This window comes from Schistocerca americana, chromosome 6, assembly GCF_021461395.2.
Source record: "Schistocerca americana isolate TAMUIC-IGC-003095 chromosome 6, iqSchAmer2.1, whole genome shotgun sequence".
NCBI lineage: Eukaryota > Metazoa > Arthropoda > Insecta > Orthoptera > Acrididae > Schistocerca > Schistocerca americana.
In genome coordinates this window covers 83,686,128-83,703,560 of record NC_060124.1, presented here as the reverse complement: position 1 = coordinate 83,703,560, position 17,433 = coordinate 83,686,128, and the positions used below count along the sequence as shown (strand labels likewise).

At 38.9% G+C, this 17,433-nt stretch overlaps 1 protein-coding gene across 2 annotated transcripts in view; it reads right to left on the bottom strand.

Moving 5' to 3' along the window:
- Positions 1-17,433, bottom strand: part of LOC124619801 (WD repeat-containing protein 26) — a 140,087-nt gene that overhangs the window by 13,530 nt on the left and 109,124 nt on the right. For both annotated transcript variants that reach the window (XM_047146393.1, XM_047146394.1), the window contains one exon: positions 12,661-12,869. In XM_047146393.1, coding sequence (XP_047002349.1) covers positions 12,661-12,869 — 209 coding nt within the window. The remainder of the gene's footprint in view (positions 1-12,660; positions 12,870-17,433) is intronic.

The following is a 17,433-nucleotide window of genomic DNA, read 5'->3' as shown; positions in this document are numbered from 1 at the left end:
TGCAAACATATATCAGGAGCATGTGTGGCATCAAGATAAAAAAAATTTAAAAATTGAGGTCTAAAGTGTGTGTAATTACAAAATTCCCATTACTTTTTGATCACAATTCATAAGATACAATATGTTTCTAAAATTGCTAAAGAGACCAATGAGTAAGTTCACCCAGATCAATCATTACTTTTTAAATATGAGACTACTCATTTTTCCTACATTCAATATGTACACACTGTGTGTCTATGCACTGCTTAATGCAGTCTCTTTTCACTAATACCATTCTTTACATTCCATCTAGGTTTTTTACTATGATGATAAGATTCAGGGCCATTATTTTATCAGTTGGTATCAGACCCAGTTTATCACAATGACTCTGGTCAAGTACAATTTCTTAATTACATAGCAGAAACTTAAGACTGTTTTATCTTTATAATCACCTATGATCAAACTGTACTGTGCACATGTAGCAGTACGTGACAGTTTTGCTAGTGGCTCATTGAACACCTTCATATAATTCAGAATTACGATTCTTCTTCATAAAATGTATTTAAAGAATATTATAAGCTGCAAAAATAGGACATTTGTAGGGAATGAGAACTTCATCATTCTAACACTGGGATGGATGAGCTAGTTTTTAGCAGGTATTGTGACGGCTGCTCTGAAGTCTTTTGCTCTCTCTCTCTCTCTCTCTCTCACACACACACACACACACACACACACACACACACACACACACACACACATCCTCTCCCCTGTCTCTCCCAAAGTTACTGAAGATTCTAATTCTTTTTATAACAACATAATTGTACAGCATGTGCCAAAATGATTGACGGTACTACACAACATTTTCATTGTTGAATAATCATTCACTAATCATCTTGTGAATGTTGCAGTTCTTATTTCAGTGCTTGCTAAGAAAATTGGAGAGGAATTGAGTCTTATGCAAGACAACTTTGTAGTTTTGTTTTCACCCAGACATGTTCCAGCGCTTTTTGTGCTTTCTTCAGTGGTTTTGTCTCTTTCCTTCTCAGTGGTGCTACCTGACATTTATGCTAGTACCTTTAGGTCTACTATGCAATCTACAGCTTGTCATAGTTTTTTTATGCTGCAGTGCTTTTACTTTTTTGTGCAGAGATAACAAACGTATTTCTTTCGTTCTTGTCATTACACATTCATTTTATATGATGTCTTGCCAAATTTGGCAAAAAAAACAGCATCAAAAATCTATGAAATGCAACAGAATGGGCATTAGACCTAAAGCTACAAGCATAAATGTCCAGCAGCTCCATGTGAGAATCAAAATAAACAAACCCACTGACAAAAGTGCAGAAAGTGTTGAAACATGTCTGGATGGAAACAAAACTACAAAGATGTTTTGCACACGGCAGAATTTCTCTCCAAGTGACTCATTGTTGCCTAAACAATGCATTTCTTTCTTTCAGTAATGATTCTTGCATTACAACTCAGCATTTTAATGTGAAAGAAATCTGCATTTTTTCAGTTCTGCTGTGCTTATTTTTTGGTACAAGACAAGTTTCTACCTTTTATCCCATTTTCAACTGGTTTTCTTAATAAAAGAGAGCACACTACATTACCTCCATTAATAGAAACGTGATGATGTGAATGTAGCTTATTAGAAACGTAAGTAGAAAAGTGTGCCTTATACAAAAAAAAAAAGAAGGCAGCATCTTTAAATTTGTGTGTTCTATTGATGTTGGATCACATATATTCTGTCTTGTTGGTTTGACATTTTGATGTTGTAATAAGGTATATTACACTGACCAATGAATAAGCTAAGCATGGATTACTAATTTTGTGGCAGTGATACATTTTTTGCACTTGCGTGTCATGAGAGTATTAATCTCTGATGTGCTTAGTTTTGTTATCTTTGTTGTTGTAATTTAAATTCACTGTGTCTGCTTATAGTCCCGCCCCCTCCAATATGTTGTTCTAAGCATTCGTGAAGAATCATGATTTTTTACGTAATAAAGCTATGTGCAATTATCTGTGCTTATAAACTAAGAGACCACATAACAGGTGACCCCATCTAAGAACTTTCCACAAATGGCATTTTTGACAAACAGTGGAAATACACACGAAGACAACAAGCAACAACAGTAGATTATTCCATGCCATCACTGACAAAATTGGGAAACTATGTGATGACAAAGATTTTGGGAGTCGCTCTCCCATCTTATATGAGCATGAAGCCCACGCAGTATAACAAAAATGGTATTAATTCTGCAATGCCCGCATGTCACATCACAGTGCTCATTTCTGTTGAGAGGAATGTCATGTCAGACTTAAAGACTATCGGTTCAAATAAGCTCTCCCAGGTTACAAATATGTGCAATGACAAGCCCTGTAACAGGGCCATGACCATAGTTTGAAGAAATGAGATACCCATCCGTCTGTTCCAGCAGTCTGTCCGTACCCCATCTGCAATTACACCCACCCAGCTGCAAAGGTGGTTAGCAGCAGGGGAGAAAATATTTCAGCTGAAACATGTGATAAATGGTCACTAATAATTCACTCTGATGATTAGGAATTTGGACCAACAAACCACAACACTGATGCCACCAGAAGCAGCTTATAAAAACTGAAAGACAAGCTCATATCTTAACGCATAAAGTCCACCGAACTCTGAGCCAGGTAAGTATTACATCAAGAAAAATGTGGTGTCAAGACTCCAACATAGTTCTAGCGACATTACAGAATTTAGTGAAAGGCTCCACAGTGTCCAATGATTTGTCATTAAGCATTTGGCAACAACAACTGCTGATAGGTACGGATAGCATTGGTGATATACAACGATAAGTCATCCAACATATTACTCAAGTTTGCTGATAGGGTCTATGAAACACTTGAGTCAATGGTTACAATTCTCACGACATCAGTGGACCATAGCCAACCAAGTTCACCTCAGGCAAAGATTCTAGACTGCATTGCCGTCAAGTCATAATGCCCATTGAGTGTTTCCAATGAAATCCAAAGTTTAAGAACCACTGCAGAACCACTGGCAACAGAGATGTGCACTGTAATAAAACTGCTTATGGTGAGATAAACTGCACTAACCATTCTTGAATAATATGAAATGACTGATTCCCAAGTTAAAGACTCAAAATCCAGAAATCCACTACCAAATAGCTATATGAAAATGTGTAATGTCAACACATATAAACAGTTTATGTAATTACTATGGATTTCTTAGAAAGATAGGCAATAATAAACAATTATTTATACTTTGTTTATTGCAATGTATGTTCCAAAGATGATTACGCATGAATAGATCAATATATGATAGTGTTTTCCTTGCTACATGTTGTTATAGGTAAATGTATGTTCTTGTTCAGTACAAGTATGGAGTTGAGTTAGCATAGAGGTTGAACTTAATTGTGTTGTGAAGTGAAATAACTGAAAACATATCTATTCTACAACAGAAACTCAACCAGTGGTCATATAATTTAACACAATGAAGCCAAGAATATCCCAGACCAGTATATGAAGTTGCTTTTCAGACTCTAGTGGATTAGAAGCCTACAACTTTCGACAACAACAAGGAACAATAACAGATGAGTACTATGAGAAATGTTAATTTAAATTCTGCCTTTGCTACCTCTCTCTGTAATTTGTCACTATCTCAGCATCCCAAGTGCTCTGAAATTGTGACCAGGCACCAAAATTTAAATTTACTTCAAAATAAACATAATGAATCACCTTTGGGTTATAAGAGGGTAGAGATAGAGCATGCAATAGCAATAACGCGCTAATACAGGAACTCAGGACCAACAGAAGAGCTCTCTTGGGGTATGCTGATACCACAAATATTTTGGCGAACGTGCTGCCAAGTGCAGCTCTCTAAGCCATTACTTGAATAGTCAGTGAGTCCACAGTAGCAGAGCAGTGTCCGCACACTGCTGGCAGCAGCCACCTCCACATGAATATTCAACTGCATCAAAAAGACTGTACATATCACACAAGCATACAGGCATGATGTTCCTCACAGACACTGGTTTCAAGATCAATATGCTGGCTGTCAGCCACACGCCAGACAACAAACAGGATGTTCAAGCAGGCAACAACACTGTGATCAATACTTATGGACACAAAAGTGTTGGTTTCCCCAAACTTTCACATGATCATTTGTAGTCACTGACATCTCTGAACCCATATTAGGTGCATACCTTCTGGCACATTTTGCACTAGCAGTTGACCCACAGGGAACAGTGTTACTGAGCTCAGTTGACAATGGTACAGTCTGAAGTACTAAAGGCCACCCTGTTTACAGTGTGTTACACAAAACTGACAACACTTGTGCCTCTAGTAAAAATGGCACGACTACAACACAGAAGCCTATGGAGGATAGCGCAATTGGTGAATGTGTGATTGCACTTTAACACTTAATATATACAAACTGCATACAAAAGACAGATATTTTTGACCTCATATAGAAGTGTGACCAGTGACTATTTTTACAAATCATAAATCCATTATTTCAGTCTTCAAGAAGGTGACAAGCATTCATGTAGGCAGTTTCGACATATTGAGTTCATAAGCCAGCTTATGACAGACATTTGGCACATAAGAAGTGCTGAAAATTTTGTGGCTGACTACTTTTCTTGTATTTGTGGTGTGGCAGAGATTATAGACCACAGAGTCACCGTGGATCAGGTCACAGGTCCACAGTTACAACAGTTGTTGAATGATACATCTGCAAGGCTAATCAGATTCCTGGCCCAACTCCAAGTTGAAACTGTGATGTGACATCTCTCTGAACAAATGGTGCTCATAATTGCCCAGAAGTTCTGCAAGACCGCCTTCAAATATGTCCATGGCTTACCTGATCCAGAGGCCAACACCACGCTCAGACTGCTTACAGATTGCTCTCTGTGGTCTTTCAGAAGATACATGCACTCACATGAGCATGTTCCTGTGTCCAATGGCAACATAATAGAGTGGCTTGTCACGTATATACTGACATAAGTAACTTTCACTGTGCATGTTCATGTCAAACAGGTTGAATATACCAGATCCACATTCACCGCCATGGACAGATGTAAAAGGTGGGTGGAGACAATACCTATCACTGATAACTCGGCTGAAACTACAGCAAAGACATTTATTTTTACATAGACTGAGGGTTTCCACTGTCCTCTCTGAATTACAACTGATGATGGTTGCCAGTTTGAATCCACTCTGTTCCAAAAACTAGCCACACTGTGTGGCATTTGGTGACACCATACACTACCCAGTTACCACACCACAAGTAATGGTATGGTGGAACGGTGGCACAGAACCTTCAAAGCATCACTCATGTATCGCCAAGAAGGGTGGATACAGGCACTTCACTTAGCCCTCTTAGGCTTCCCAACTCCATACAAACTTGTCATTGGCCATAATTGTTTATAGTAAGCCTCTACGCATTCCAGCGGACTACTTAGGGTTAGCACCTCTACTTGACATGGTGGAACTTCCACACTTGCAGCATTTAAAACACAATTACATCAATATCCGCTGTCCACCAGTTTCTCGCCAAGGCAACCATCAGGTATTTGTGCACATAGGCTTTCACACCTGTTCACATGTGCTGCTGCCCATGGACTCACTCAGATTGCCACTACAGCCACCACACCATACATTAGTTCTTTTTAAGTGCTGAGTGGAGGGAATCATACTATGGGCATCCTATATAATGACACACCATTGAAACTATCCATGAGATGTGTCGAACTGACATGGATTTTACGCTCAATGGTACAGGATACCGTGCCAACACATAACACCACAAATGGTCCATAGTTACTGGGTCATACTTACCAGACACTGACCAACTCTCTCTCTCTCTCTCTCTCTCTCTCTCTCTCTCTCTCTCTCTCTCTCAACTTTTGGGCACACCTGCACTACAGTCAAAAGCATCATCGTCACCCTGTCATCCAATCCACAAAAGAGCCGGTCAGCAAATCCAATTTAACTACCATGGCATTCCAGGTGCTCCACACTACAGCAAGGAGTAAGAATGGGGGCTGTGTGGCAGCAATATATATTTGAAATAGTGTGTTGTGAGAATATTACGATGTATATGTGAACTCTCGGACATGCTTAGTTTTATTATTTTTGCCACAATAATTCAACATTCTTGAATGCATTTATGAAGACTAAAAAGTTAATTCTCGTGGTTCTAATGCTATGTGCAATTATCTATATGGATAAACTAAAGAGCCACAATTTCAAATAACTATGACCACTTGCGTGTATATTTGTGGAAAATTAATAAATAGAAAGAAATACAAATATTAAAATAAAAAAAATATTAAACATATATAGTGAGGTAAGACTAAATTTTAAATTTTGTTTTAGTGACTGAAGTTATGGAGAAACTCCCTCTTTTGTAGATGTTCACTGAGTAGTGTATCTCGCTGACTTAATACAGAATCTGGAGCTTTTTATTAATGTTTTTAGATGTATGTTTGTTGTTCAGCATATATGTCAACCAAAACAAATAGAACAGATAAATTTAATGATGCTGCCATTTTAATGTGTATGGCATTTACTACTGCAGGTAATATCTTTCTAATAAGTTACATTCATATCATCACCTTTCTATTCATGGAGAGAACGTAGTTGCTCTCATTTGCAAAGAAGATGACCAAAAGGCAGAAGTGGAAAAATGCACATTCTTTTAATAAATTTCTTGCTGTAAAACCACTATGTACATCAATATTCCATCCTACAGCAAAATGTTGTCAACAAGTCATCCAAGTCAGAACACCAGAAAACACTGTGGAGACACAACATGCAACACCACCAGCTTGTAAACACCTTCCTACTTTGTAGCTCTTTGATCATATTGCAAGGCACTTCATTATAACTTGTACTTCCATTGTTACAAAACCAAAATTGCTGTGGTTCAGCAGCTAATGTCTTAAGATTATACAAAATGCATAACATTTACCAAAAAAAGTGTTTGAAAAGTTGACTGATATTTTTGGTCTTATGATGAGCAACTATGTTCATTTCCATTTATATGGTTATGTTAATAATCAAAACTGTTATTGGTCAGATAAAAACCCTAAAGACATGCATGAATGTCTTCTTTACAGCAATAAAGTGAGAGTGTGGTGTGAAGTTATGAAGACATCTGTAATTGGACCATACTTCTTTAAGTGGACTGATGGACAAAGTTGCCTGTCAATGCCTGAAAATACTCTAGTATCCGAACAAAAGGCACCTAAATTGTAAATGGTCACGTTTCCAGCAAGATGGAGAAACTTCTGACATGGATAACACTGTGATGAATTCTTTAAAGGGTTAAATTCCCAGCTAACTTAGTTTCCCACAATGGCGACGAACAGTAGCTTAGCCCACACATTCCCCAAATCTCAGCATACACCATCCATCCCAAAAGTTCAAGACATTTTATTCCTGGCATACAAGTCACAGATGAGCGGTAACTACAAAGGCAGCCCCTGAACTAACAACTGTAAACAACAAATGTGCATTTGACCAGTCAGTTGCAAGCAAGCTGTGTTAAACAGCAGATATGTGACCATAGTGTGTCAACACTGTCGTGTCACAGACAGCAATGGTGCCACATCTCTAAATCAACTGTTCAAGACAGTCTTCAGAATGTTTTGAAGAAGAGCACAGCATGTGCAAAGTTTGTCCCAGATACCATGCATCCTGAACAGAAACAATGACATGTAGATGCCTGCCACAGCTTGACTGAAATACAAAAACTGACAAATCTTTTCTGGGGACAATTATTACAGGTGATGAACTTGGTGTTGTCAATACAAACATACCAAAAAGTAAGTAAGTGTAGAAATTCATATGAAGGGTCAATGCTTTGAGACTATAACCAAACATTCAAGCCAGTCTAAATAATCAATTTTTTGAAAATATAATGTAATTGGCTGGATAAAAAAATCTACTCACCAAGTGGCAGCAGGAGAACACACATGAAAGGTATTAAGTATGGAAGCTTTTGGAGCCAGTAGATTTTTCTTCTGGCAGGAGGACTGAAGAGGATGGACGACACCCAGAACTCCAGGTCAGGGGAGACATACAGGACGAGATGAGAAGGAAACTGATTGTTGGAGACATTGTGTGTGAAGGAAAGTAGGTCCTTCACCCAAGTACCAAGATTAAAAGCCGATTTAGGGCTGAAAGTGAGACCCTTAGATAACACAGATAATTCAGGAGGGAGAGTGGTTTTGACAAGAGGATGAGAACATTGTACTGTTGTGACTGGTTCTTGTGATTATGAGTTATCTCATCTGGTGCAGTCCCCAACAACCAGTCTTTCCTTCTCATCGCATCCGGTAAGTCTTCCCTGACGCCAGGTTCTGGTGACTTTTCCGAGCTTTACCCCTTTTCTAAATTTCACCAGTCCTTTTCCTTCACCTGTCTTACTTCCCCTTCAGACCTTCTGCCAGAAGGAGCCACTGGCTCCAAAAGCTTGCATACGAAATACCTTTTATAAGTGTGTTTTCCTGCCATTGTTTGGTGAGTAGATTTTTTATCTATCCAATTACATTGTTCAAGCCAGTGTGACACACAAGTTGAATGAAATCTCAAAAAAAATACTTTTCTGGCAGTTTCACACGGCTGTACAAATGTTCTGTATAATATACTAAAGTGGATGGAGACTACAAAGAACAGCTGAAGCTTTAAAACCACCATACCAACATCTTATCATTTCTCTTGTTTTATTAATCTAGTCTTGAAACTTTTTGAACTGATGGGGTACATGATTTTTTAGTGAGTTACTTAAATTGAGGGTGTACGTAAACAAATCATGAAGAATTCAGGTGTACTTCTCAGCTGCAGACTAAGAGTACTAGTGCATAGTGCAAAGTGGTGATGTCATTTTCACATCATCAGCCCTTCTTTTATAGATTTCAATATTACGAAAAAGATAGATTGCTACTCACCATATAACAAAGGCTACTAAACACAAGCTTTTGGCCAGAAGGCCTGAAATAAACACACACACACACACACACACACACACACACACACACACACACACACACACACACGCAAATTCAAGCAAATGCAGCTCACACACACATGATCACTGTCTATGGCTGCCAAGGGCAGGCTGCAAGCAATTGCGCATGATGAGAGAAACAATTTAGGTGGTGGGGGTAAGGAGGAGGCTGGGGCAGGGAAGGGGAGGGAGAGCAGGATCTGGGTTGGGAACAGTAAAGTGTTCTTAGATTAGATTGGGGGTGGGGTTGGGGGTGATAGGAGCAAAAAGACTGTGAATGTGGGAGGGGGAGACAGAAGTAAAGAGACTGGGGGGGGGGGGGGGGGGGGGTGAGGTCAGAAGTAAAAAGACTGTGGATGTGCTTGTGGAATTAGAGATGGCTGTGTAGTGCTGGAGTGAGAACAAGCAAGGGGATAGGTGGGCAAAGGACAATGGCTAATGAAGGTTGAGTGTAGGAGGGTTACAGGAACATTGGATATATTGCAGGTAGAGTTCCCACCTACACAATTCAGAAAAGCTGATATTGGTAGGAAGGATCAAGACAGCATGGGCTATGAAACAGTCATTAAAACAAGGAATGTGGTGTTGGGCAGTGTGTCCGGTAACTGGGCAGACCAGCTGTTTCTTGCCACAGTTTGTTAGTGGCCGTTCATATTAACGGGCAGCTTGTTGGTTGTCATGTCCACATAGAATGATGTACAGTGGTTGCTGCTTAGCTTGTAGATCACATGACTGGTTTCACGGATAGCCCTGCCTTTGATGGGATAGTTGATGCTTGTGATTGGACTGGAGTAGGTGGTGGTGGAATGATGTATGGGACACATTAAATATATATATTTTTTCCTTTTTATGTCACTCAAATGGCATATATTTGCAGCATCTTGGAGGAATAAACGTGTTAAAATGTCATGTAGTAAGTGAGATATTATCAATTAAAAACGGTCAGATTTTCATATATATATGAGACAGTCTTTTCTGCTGTAGCTGATATAAAATCAAAATAACATTCAAAGAATATAGCAAATGAACTGAAAAACTGGTGACTCAGTTTCACTTCCTTTCCCGACAAAGCAGCACACTGCCTACAATGCTGGTTGCTGTTTTTGTCTCACTACAATTACAAAATCCATTTCCTTCTTATGTCTAAAGATGCCAATGGGGACATTGTGTCCCAATTTCCCGTGGGTCCTGATCACTTTGATCTTTGAGAACTGCTCTGCTTCCGTCTTGATACTGGAATGCAGGTCACACTTGAGGGTTTCCCAACTATGAGTTTGCACATAGCACCTGCTGCTGCCACCGATCCAGTTCTCTGTCAGATGGTTCAGTTTGTTCAACGGGACTGGAAAGATAAACTGCCGGGTAAGGCTTTGGAACCCCTGTGCAATTATTTTTCCTTACAGTATTGCTCTCTGTTTTTGATCGTGTTTTGCTGTTGTCCACAGAAGACCTCTATCCCAGAGCAGTAATTCCTGCCACAGTACAGTGCAAGGTTCTCTACCTTCTCGACCAGGGCCATTGGGGAGTTTTGCGAACTAAATTGTTTACTAGGAGGCGATTGACGGTGGAATTGTCCATTTTTGTGGTGGCTTGAGAGCAGTGTGCCCAATAATAAGCAGCTCTCAAGGCATCTCTGTTTCCCCTGTCCCACTCCATGCCAACCATAGGAATGCATTCACGTAGGCTTCGTGGGTCTCCTTGAATTTCTATTGGCTTTTGATTGTGGATGCATTTTCCTGGTTTCCTTACATTCTCCGCTGTGTGTCGACATTGGCTGACATCACAATTCAAACACTTTTTAGGGTTTTTTTTCTATCAAGGGGTTGCCTCGTACCTCAGTTTCTGATAAGGGCCCCAGTTCATTTCTCACACTCTCCATTGCTTTTTTCCTATCATTCATGTTACTGCTCTGCCATTCCACCCTTAATCAAATGACGAGACAGAACAACTAATGTGTATGTTCAAGTCTCAAATGAAAAAGTCTGTAGTGGATTCTTCACCAGACAATGCCTTTCTCCATTTTCTGACCATGTATCACTTCATGCCTCAGGGGGAACAGAGCCTGGCTAAGTTGCCTCATGACTGGCAGTCACACATGCTCCTCCACGTTCTGCAGTCTGTGCTGCACCTGCCGTCGTCAGGTTCATCTCATTGCTTTGCACTGGGATCGCCGGTGTGAGCACGAGGATTTGGTCAATAGCCCAAATGGATACTGGCCACTGTTGTCTGTCACCGGGATGTGAAGTTCACGATGGCCATACAGCTGACAGGCTGATGGCACACCACTTTGAACAGTTGTGTCCCGTTCACTGCCAGAAGCTACCAGTTGTGGATGCAGCCCGTCACCACAGCCCGCCCTGCTGCCCTCCACCCCAAGCCCATTGGCTGCCTCCTCCATGTCCAGTGCCCTGGGGTTGCAGCTTCCCGGCAGCAGATCTCAGTCCGTCTCTGACATCGGGTCCATTATCACACCCTGCTGTACCATCGGGCCACATCTCACCATCATTGCTTCAGCCATCATCATCATCATCATCATCATCATCAACATCAACATCAGTGGCTCCAGCTCCCCTAGGACCTGCTTGCTGATGGCGACACAGATATGGTAAAGGCACTCTCCTCCCCAGTGCTTTTGTCATGCACTGTCTGGGCCCACTGCCCTCGGGCACGCCCATGTCTCCACACATTCTGGTCCAATGTACCAGTACCGTCCCAGCACATCATCCCACTCTCTGCAGTTGGCATTCCAGATCCGATGGATGTGTCTCTCATAGGACCACTGACATCTCCTCCGTCACCTGGGCACCCTCTTCACACAAGGCAGAGGTGTGCTGTATACTGCTACTAGTGCATTTGAGTGTGGGTGTGAGTGTGCCCAGTGTAGTGTCACCATGCGTATGTACTTAAATTAACTGTCAATGTTATCAGTGCAGATCAGCCCCTAGCGGCCACCTGTAGGGAGCATGTACACAGCTCAGTCTCCGCTGTACTGCCTACTGGCAACTCGCGCCTCTATATGCACAGAGCAGCACTGACTCACGCTCGCTATACACTGACTCACGCTCAGTATGTTCTTTTAGTATGTGCTGCTCATATCAGTTGCTCTGTGTATCACTTATGTTACACCTTCTGTACGATTTTCTTCTCTCGTTATATGTGAAGTCATGAAAGGCTTATTTCCATTACTGTTCAAAGTTTATTCATAAAGCTATATTGCGTCACTTGGATCAGTTGTGTGTATTACTTGGTTACTACAGTTAGCACTTCTTGCCTAATCACAGAAGCGTCCACAATGACTCCTCAAAAGGCAACAGATTGGGTATTAATTAGCTCTGCCTGTCACTTATGACTTTGGCAGGCGTCAAGTGCAATACATCACACACAACTGTCATGTCTTTTGTTGACTGCACTAAACAAGCAATATAAAGTTTGGATATACACCCCAGTGGCTTTGTCTAGGTTTTTTTTTTTTTTTTTTTTTTCCTCTCTGATGACAAATGTAGTTCTCTGAAACTTGTAAATAAAAATGTGCACTAACAGTACAGACCATTATTGAATTGACACAGGCATAAGCAATATGCTGACTTTTTTTGTGGCATACATGCATATCATTTGAATGAAAGCTGCACCTCAAATGTCTAACAGTAGGCACTCCATAAGTAAGTACTACCTACCTTCACTTCCACTGGCAACGAAGTCCTGGTTGACTCCACCAAAGCAACTGTGTATAGTGAAATGTCCTTGTGTAACTCCCTGGAATTTCCGCACAAGGCAACGATCTTGTAGGTCCCATAAGTGTACACCCTGGGTGGCAACATTTAACAATGCAAGGCGATCTGCGGCATTTACGGAAAATGCCATCACAGGGTGATCTTCCTGCAAACTGGTATCAAAATATGTTGCTGATGACTGTGGAACTAATTTCTGATTACTGTATTACCTCATTTTTCTAAGTGGGTTCAGAAATGAACACACAGACACACATGTCACATCATAACACAAGTTACAGACCATATAATGAATTATAGGATTTACTGAATACTGACAACCATTTTCTATTAATAATTTTACTAGTTACAACCAGTAATTTTATTACCCAACAGGCACATAACATTTTATTTCATAACATCAGCATCCTCAAAAATCATAGTAATTAATGACTAGGTTGTGATGTTGACATTGAAACTTGTGCTTATTCCAATGTACTATAAAGAATGGTTATAGCCAGCCATGGTCTCTCTGAAGTTATTTGGGAATACAAATTTTCAGGCTAACAACACAAACAGCGACATCTTTTCAAATCAACTCATCCTGCAGGTGACATTAAATGCACACTAAGATTCTACTCTTTAGCAACGCTTAAGTGGGAATGCATACACTAATTAGCGAATGATTTAATTAGCTCAATAAACTCCACACTGAGTGACTAACACATTATATACTTCTTTTAATTTTAGTCACAGTTACAGAATATGATTACAATCATAACTGGTTCCAGCATACATTTCCCATCTTCAGATAATGTATGGCTGAAACTAGTTATTACTCCAACAAAATTCTGTGACTGTATCTAAATCAAAACCAAGTAAAGAAAATGTCAACTGATTGGCGTGAACAAGATCATAACACTTACTACTAAGACATATGCAAGCTTCTGTGTTGGTTCTCCTCCTTGAATGTATGTACAAAAACATTAACTATTTACCACCACAACATTGTAGAATTAGCTTTGAGGTTGCATTTCAGAATGTGGCCTCACAATGGAAAAAAATCAATAAAAATAATGAAAGCATGTGATTAGAGCATTTTATTTTAAGTAAGATAGTAATAATAGCAATAATAATCTTAGGGGCCGAGTTAAAAGAGAAGAGTCCATTGGTAAAATTTTGGTGCTTTTCTTTATAGTATTAGTTGGGAGTTAGTTGTTAAGTGAGGTCATATAAACAAACTGTTAAAAAAATTTAATCATAAGTTATAGTAGTAGCTAAGTTAAGCATAATTATTTGCATATTTGGTCATTATTAATGGAATACATAGAGAGCAACTGGCAGAAGTGATAACTGGCACATACATGATAATGAAGTGAGACTACGTCCACACAAGCAAAACATGATTCATCACGGAAAAAGTTTTTGACCACAGGAGAAAGATTAGGACTACAATCAGCATCCAACTAAAAGTACAGTGATAGATTTTTCTCAACTGCACAGACTACATTCAGTACTTCAGTGGACTAATTAAACTCTCAAAACATCATTTAGATACACCTCTATTCAAGAATTTGTCAAAATTATAAATAAGTGGTTGAGATGTGAATTTTTTTTAATGCCTCCACCAGACATCATCATTAATTCTATTACTTCACAACAAACAAAGAAACAGAAAGATTGCATGATATGATCATCTCAGTTGATCTGGACCACAATCAAATATCTGGACCACAATTAAATATCACAAAAACTGAGTATTTGTAAACTGGTCCTAATCTTTCAGTAGTGAATGTTAAAGGCAAAATAAAGATGGCAAGCTGATTCCAGCATCTTGGTTCTTGTCTTGGATCTCATCTACAAACTAATATGAACATATTAGTGATGAAAGAATTAGAATAAAAGCAGTCTAATTATGGCAGCATTAGATCCCTTAAAACTTCTTCAACTGTGGACAACACCGAAAAAACAAGACAGACTAACATGTGGATGATTGACTCAATGTTGGCAGAATGTCATTAACAGAGGGGCAACAACCATTGGACTGTGCCCAAACGCCACAAGAGATAAAGAAGAACAGTGTTTGGTGATCAGAAGAACAAGATCCAGTTGAAATTGTAAAATATTAGGAGGGGGATGTGGAGCGGGACAAGGAGGAAATGGGACAGAAGAACAAGAAGAAAATGAATCATTGATAATATACAAATGGGGATAATTTTTTTCCATTTGTACAGAGACTGAGAAAAGTGACATGTCCACAGCTGTGTGTACATTTAAGAAATAAGAAAAATGGGAAAAATGGCCTCCACTTAACTTTCATACTCAAAAAACAGCCAACAGAGGAATTATCTGTTGCAAATAAATGAGTTAAGAACAAACCGAAAACTTAGTCACTAAAAATTTAAGTCTTAAAAAGAAATGGCAATCATTACCGTCAGACCAAAAATCACAATATCTCTTTCTTAAAAAATAAAAATAAAAAATAAATTGGGAAATTGAAAGGAACACTTACTTACCACCAGCACAGTCAGGAGCAACAAGAGCTGAGTTTATAGGCATGTAAATCAAAAAATGGCGTAAAATCTTAGGTTTTAAGAAATTTGATATTAATTCCCTCTTGGCAAAGAGGTATAGCCTGAAAGTAGGAGAAACCATGAAAAAGATGTAGACATAAAAGAGGTGAGCAACAGTAGCTCTGAAGGAACAAGATAGCAGCTGTAGGTAATAAATCAAATCTTAATTTTGATGAAGCAGCTATCCCCTAATGCTCTGAAATCTTTTAAACTAACATTGCTGATTCAGTTTCTGTGTCTGTCAATACCACTCTGGTTGCCTTATTTTGAGTAATTAGCAAGCAGAGAAATTATATTTATCTCGCTTAGCAAAATATAATTTTTCACTAGCCCACTATGAAAACAAATACAGTAGGACATTGATAAACAGGCACATTCAGGGCTCTGTCAATGCCAGATTATAAAATGTGCCCGATTATCAACATCATTTTTAGAAACTTGGTTTAAAAAAAGGGACATAAGCAAAACCTCTAGTTTTAACATACAAAATCAATGAACTTTTATTTATTAAACACAACAGAAGAGATTGCAGTATTAAAAAAAAATCAAAATTATGTCATACTTTTTCTGTAAAAATAAAACTTTAGTAGAAGTCAAATATGATACTGTTCTATTAAATCAGTTTAATGCTCCATGTTTTAGAAATGTTCAATGTACCGTACATAAATAATTTTTTGTACACTAGTACAAAATAAAATACGTACCACAGATTTGAAAAGAACAAGAACAAGGTTATTAATAAAACTGCTACCAAGAATTTTGTACAGTTTAATTGGAATCACTGTCTTCAGGAATAGCACACATACCCAACACTGTCAAGGGCATGAAATACATCGGACTGGTATCTGCCAGTGACGGTTCAGAATCATTTATACTAGCACAAAGCTAGCAATGCAACCAGCTTATCTTGGCAAGAAGGTAACTGCCAAGTGAGGCAGACTATTCTTACTGATGAGGCACCACGCCAAATGGTTCCGATGTTTCTCAAAGCTGTCCATTATAATGTCAATAGCACTGAGCTAAAAATATGCATGCCAGTCTAGTGGGACTAACTGATTATCGAGTTCTGAACTACTGCAGTCTTACTCTACTTAAATTACCTGTTCAACACAGAATACAGAGAGAACTCTTGGCTGAATATTAACCTGCTCAGCTAAAGGAGAGGATCATTTTCAGGCCATGAAGAAGACTCCCTTGTTACTGGAAGTCATTAAAAAAATTAAGCAAGTATTTTTCGTTTTTGACACTGTATTCGTCTACGGCAACAAGAATTTCATGAAATATCATAGAAATTTTCAACTAATTGTGCTCAATGTGCCTGTAAATAACAAATTTCCATTTATGAATACTACTGGACTGTTTAAAGTTTAATTCTGATATTATAACAGATAAGTAAAACTGCTGTGGAGAAATATATGGTACATCAATGTAATGCAAATATTTTTGTGGATGATTACAAGAGGCAATCAAACTATCTGGGATAGTACTAACGTGCTGTGTTATGTAGTCTGCAGTATAAGCTAAAATGTAATACAGCATAATGAGTGTGGCAACTGTTGGACCCATCAGGTAAGCGGTTCTGAACTGCGGTAAAGACTACTAGGTACTTCATTCACATGGAAATGCTTTGTGAGTATAGCAACTGATGAAATAAACCACTAAGAGATCAATGTTCCTAACATTCTTATTTTACCCTGAGTATGCTTCACATGTAAGGCTGTTATAATCAGATGGCTTTACTGTGTAATTTCTTTCTTTCATTATATATTCTTCATTCAGGAGAAACAAAGAAGAAGAAGGAAGATTATAGAGTTTAACATCCTACTGACAATGAGAACATTAGAAGCAAATCACAATCTCAGATTTTGAAAGGCCAGGGAATGAAATTGGCCATATACTTACGAAAAAATCATTCTGGCATTTGCTTTAGTTATTGGGGAACCTACAGAAAACTTAAATCTGAATGTCTCATCATGAATCTGAACTGCAGTCCTTCCAACTGAGAGTCTTAAACCTACACCTCCCCATTCAGTAGAAATATCCATGTGTACAATGGCAGATGCATGCATACTGTAGAAGCATTCTGCTAGGACAATCTAAACTGGCTGTTCATAAGAATTATATACTGTGTGTGTGTGTGTGTGTGTGTGTGTGTGTGAGATATGCA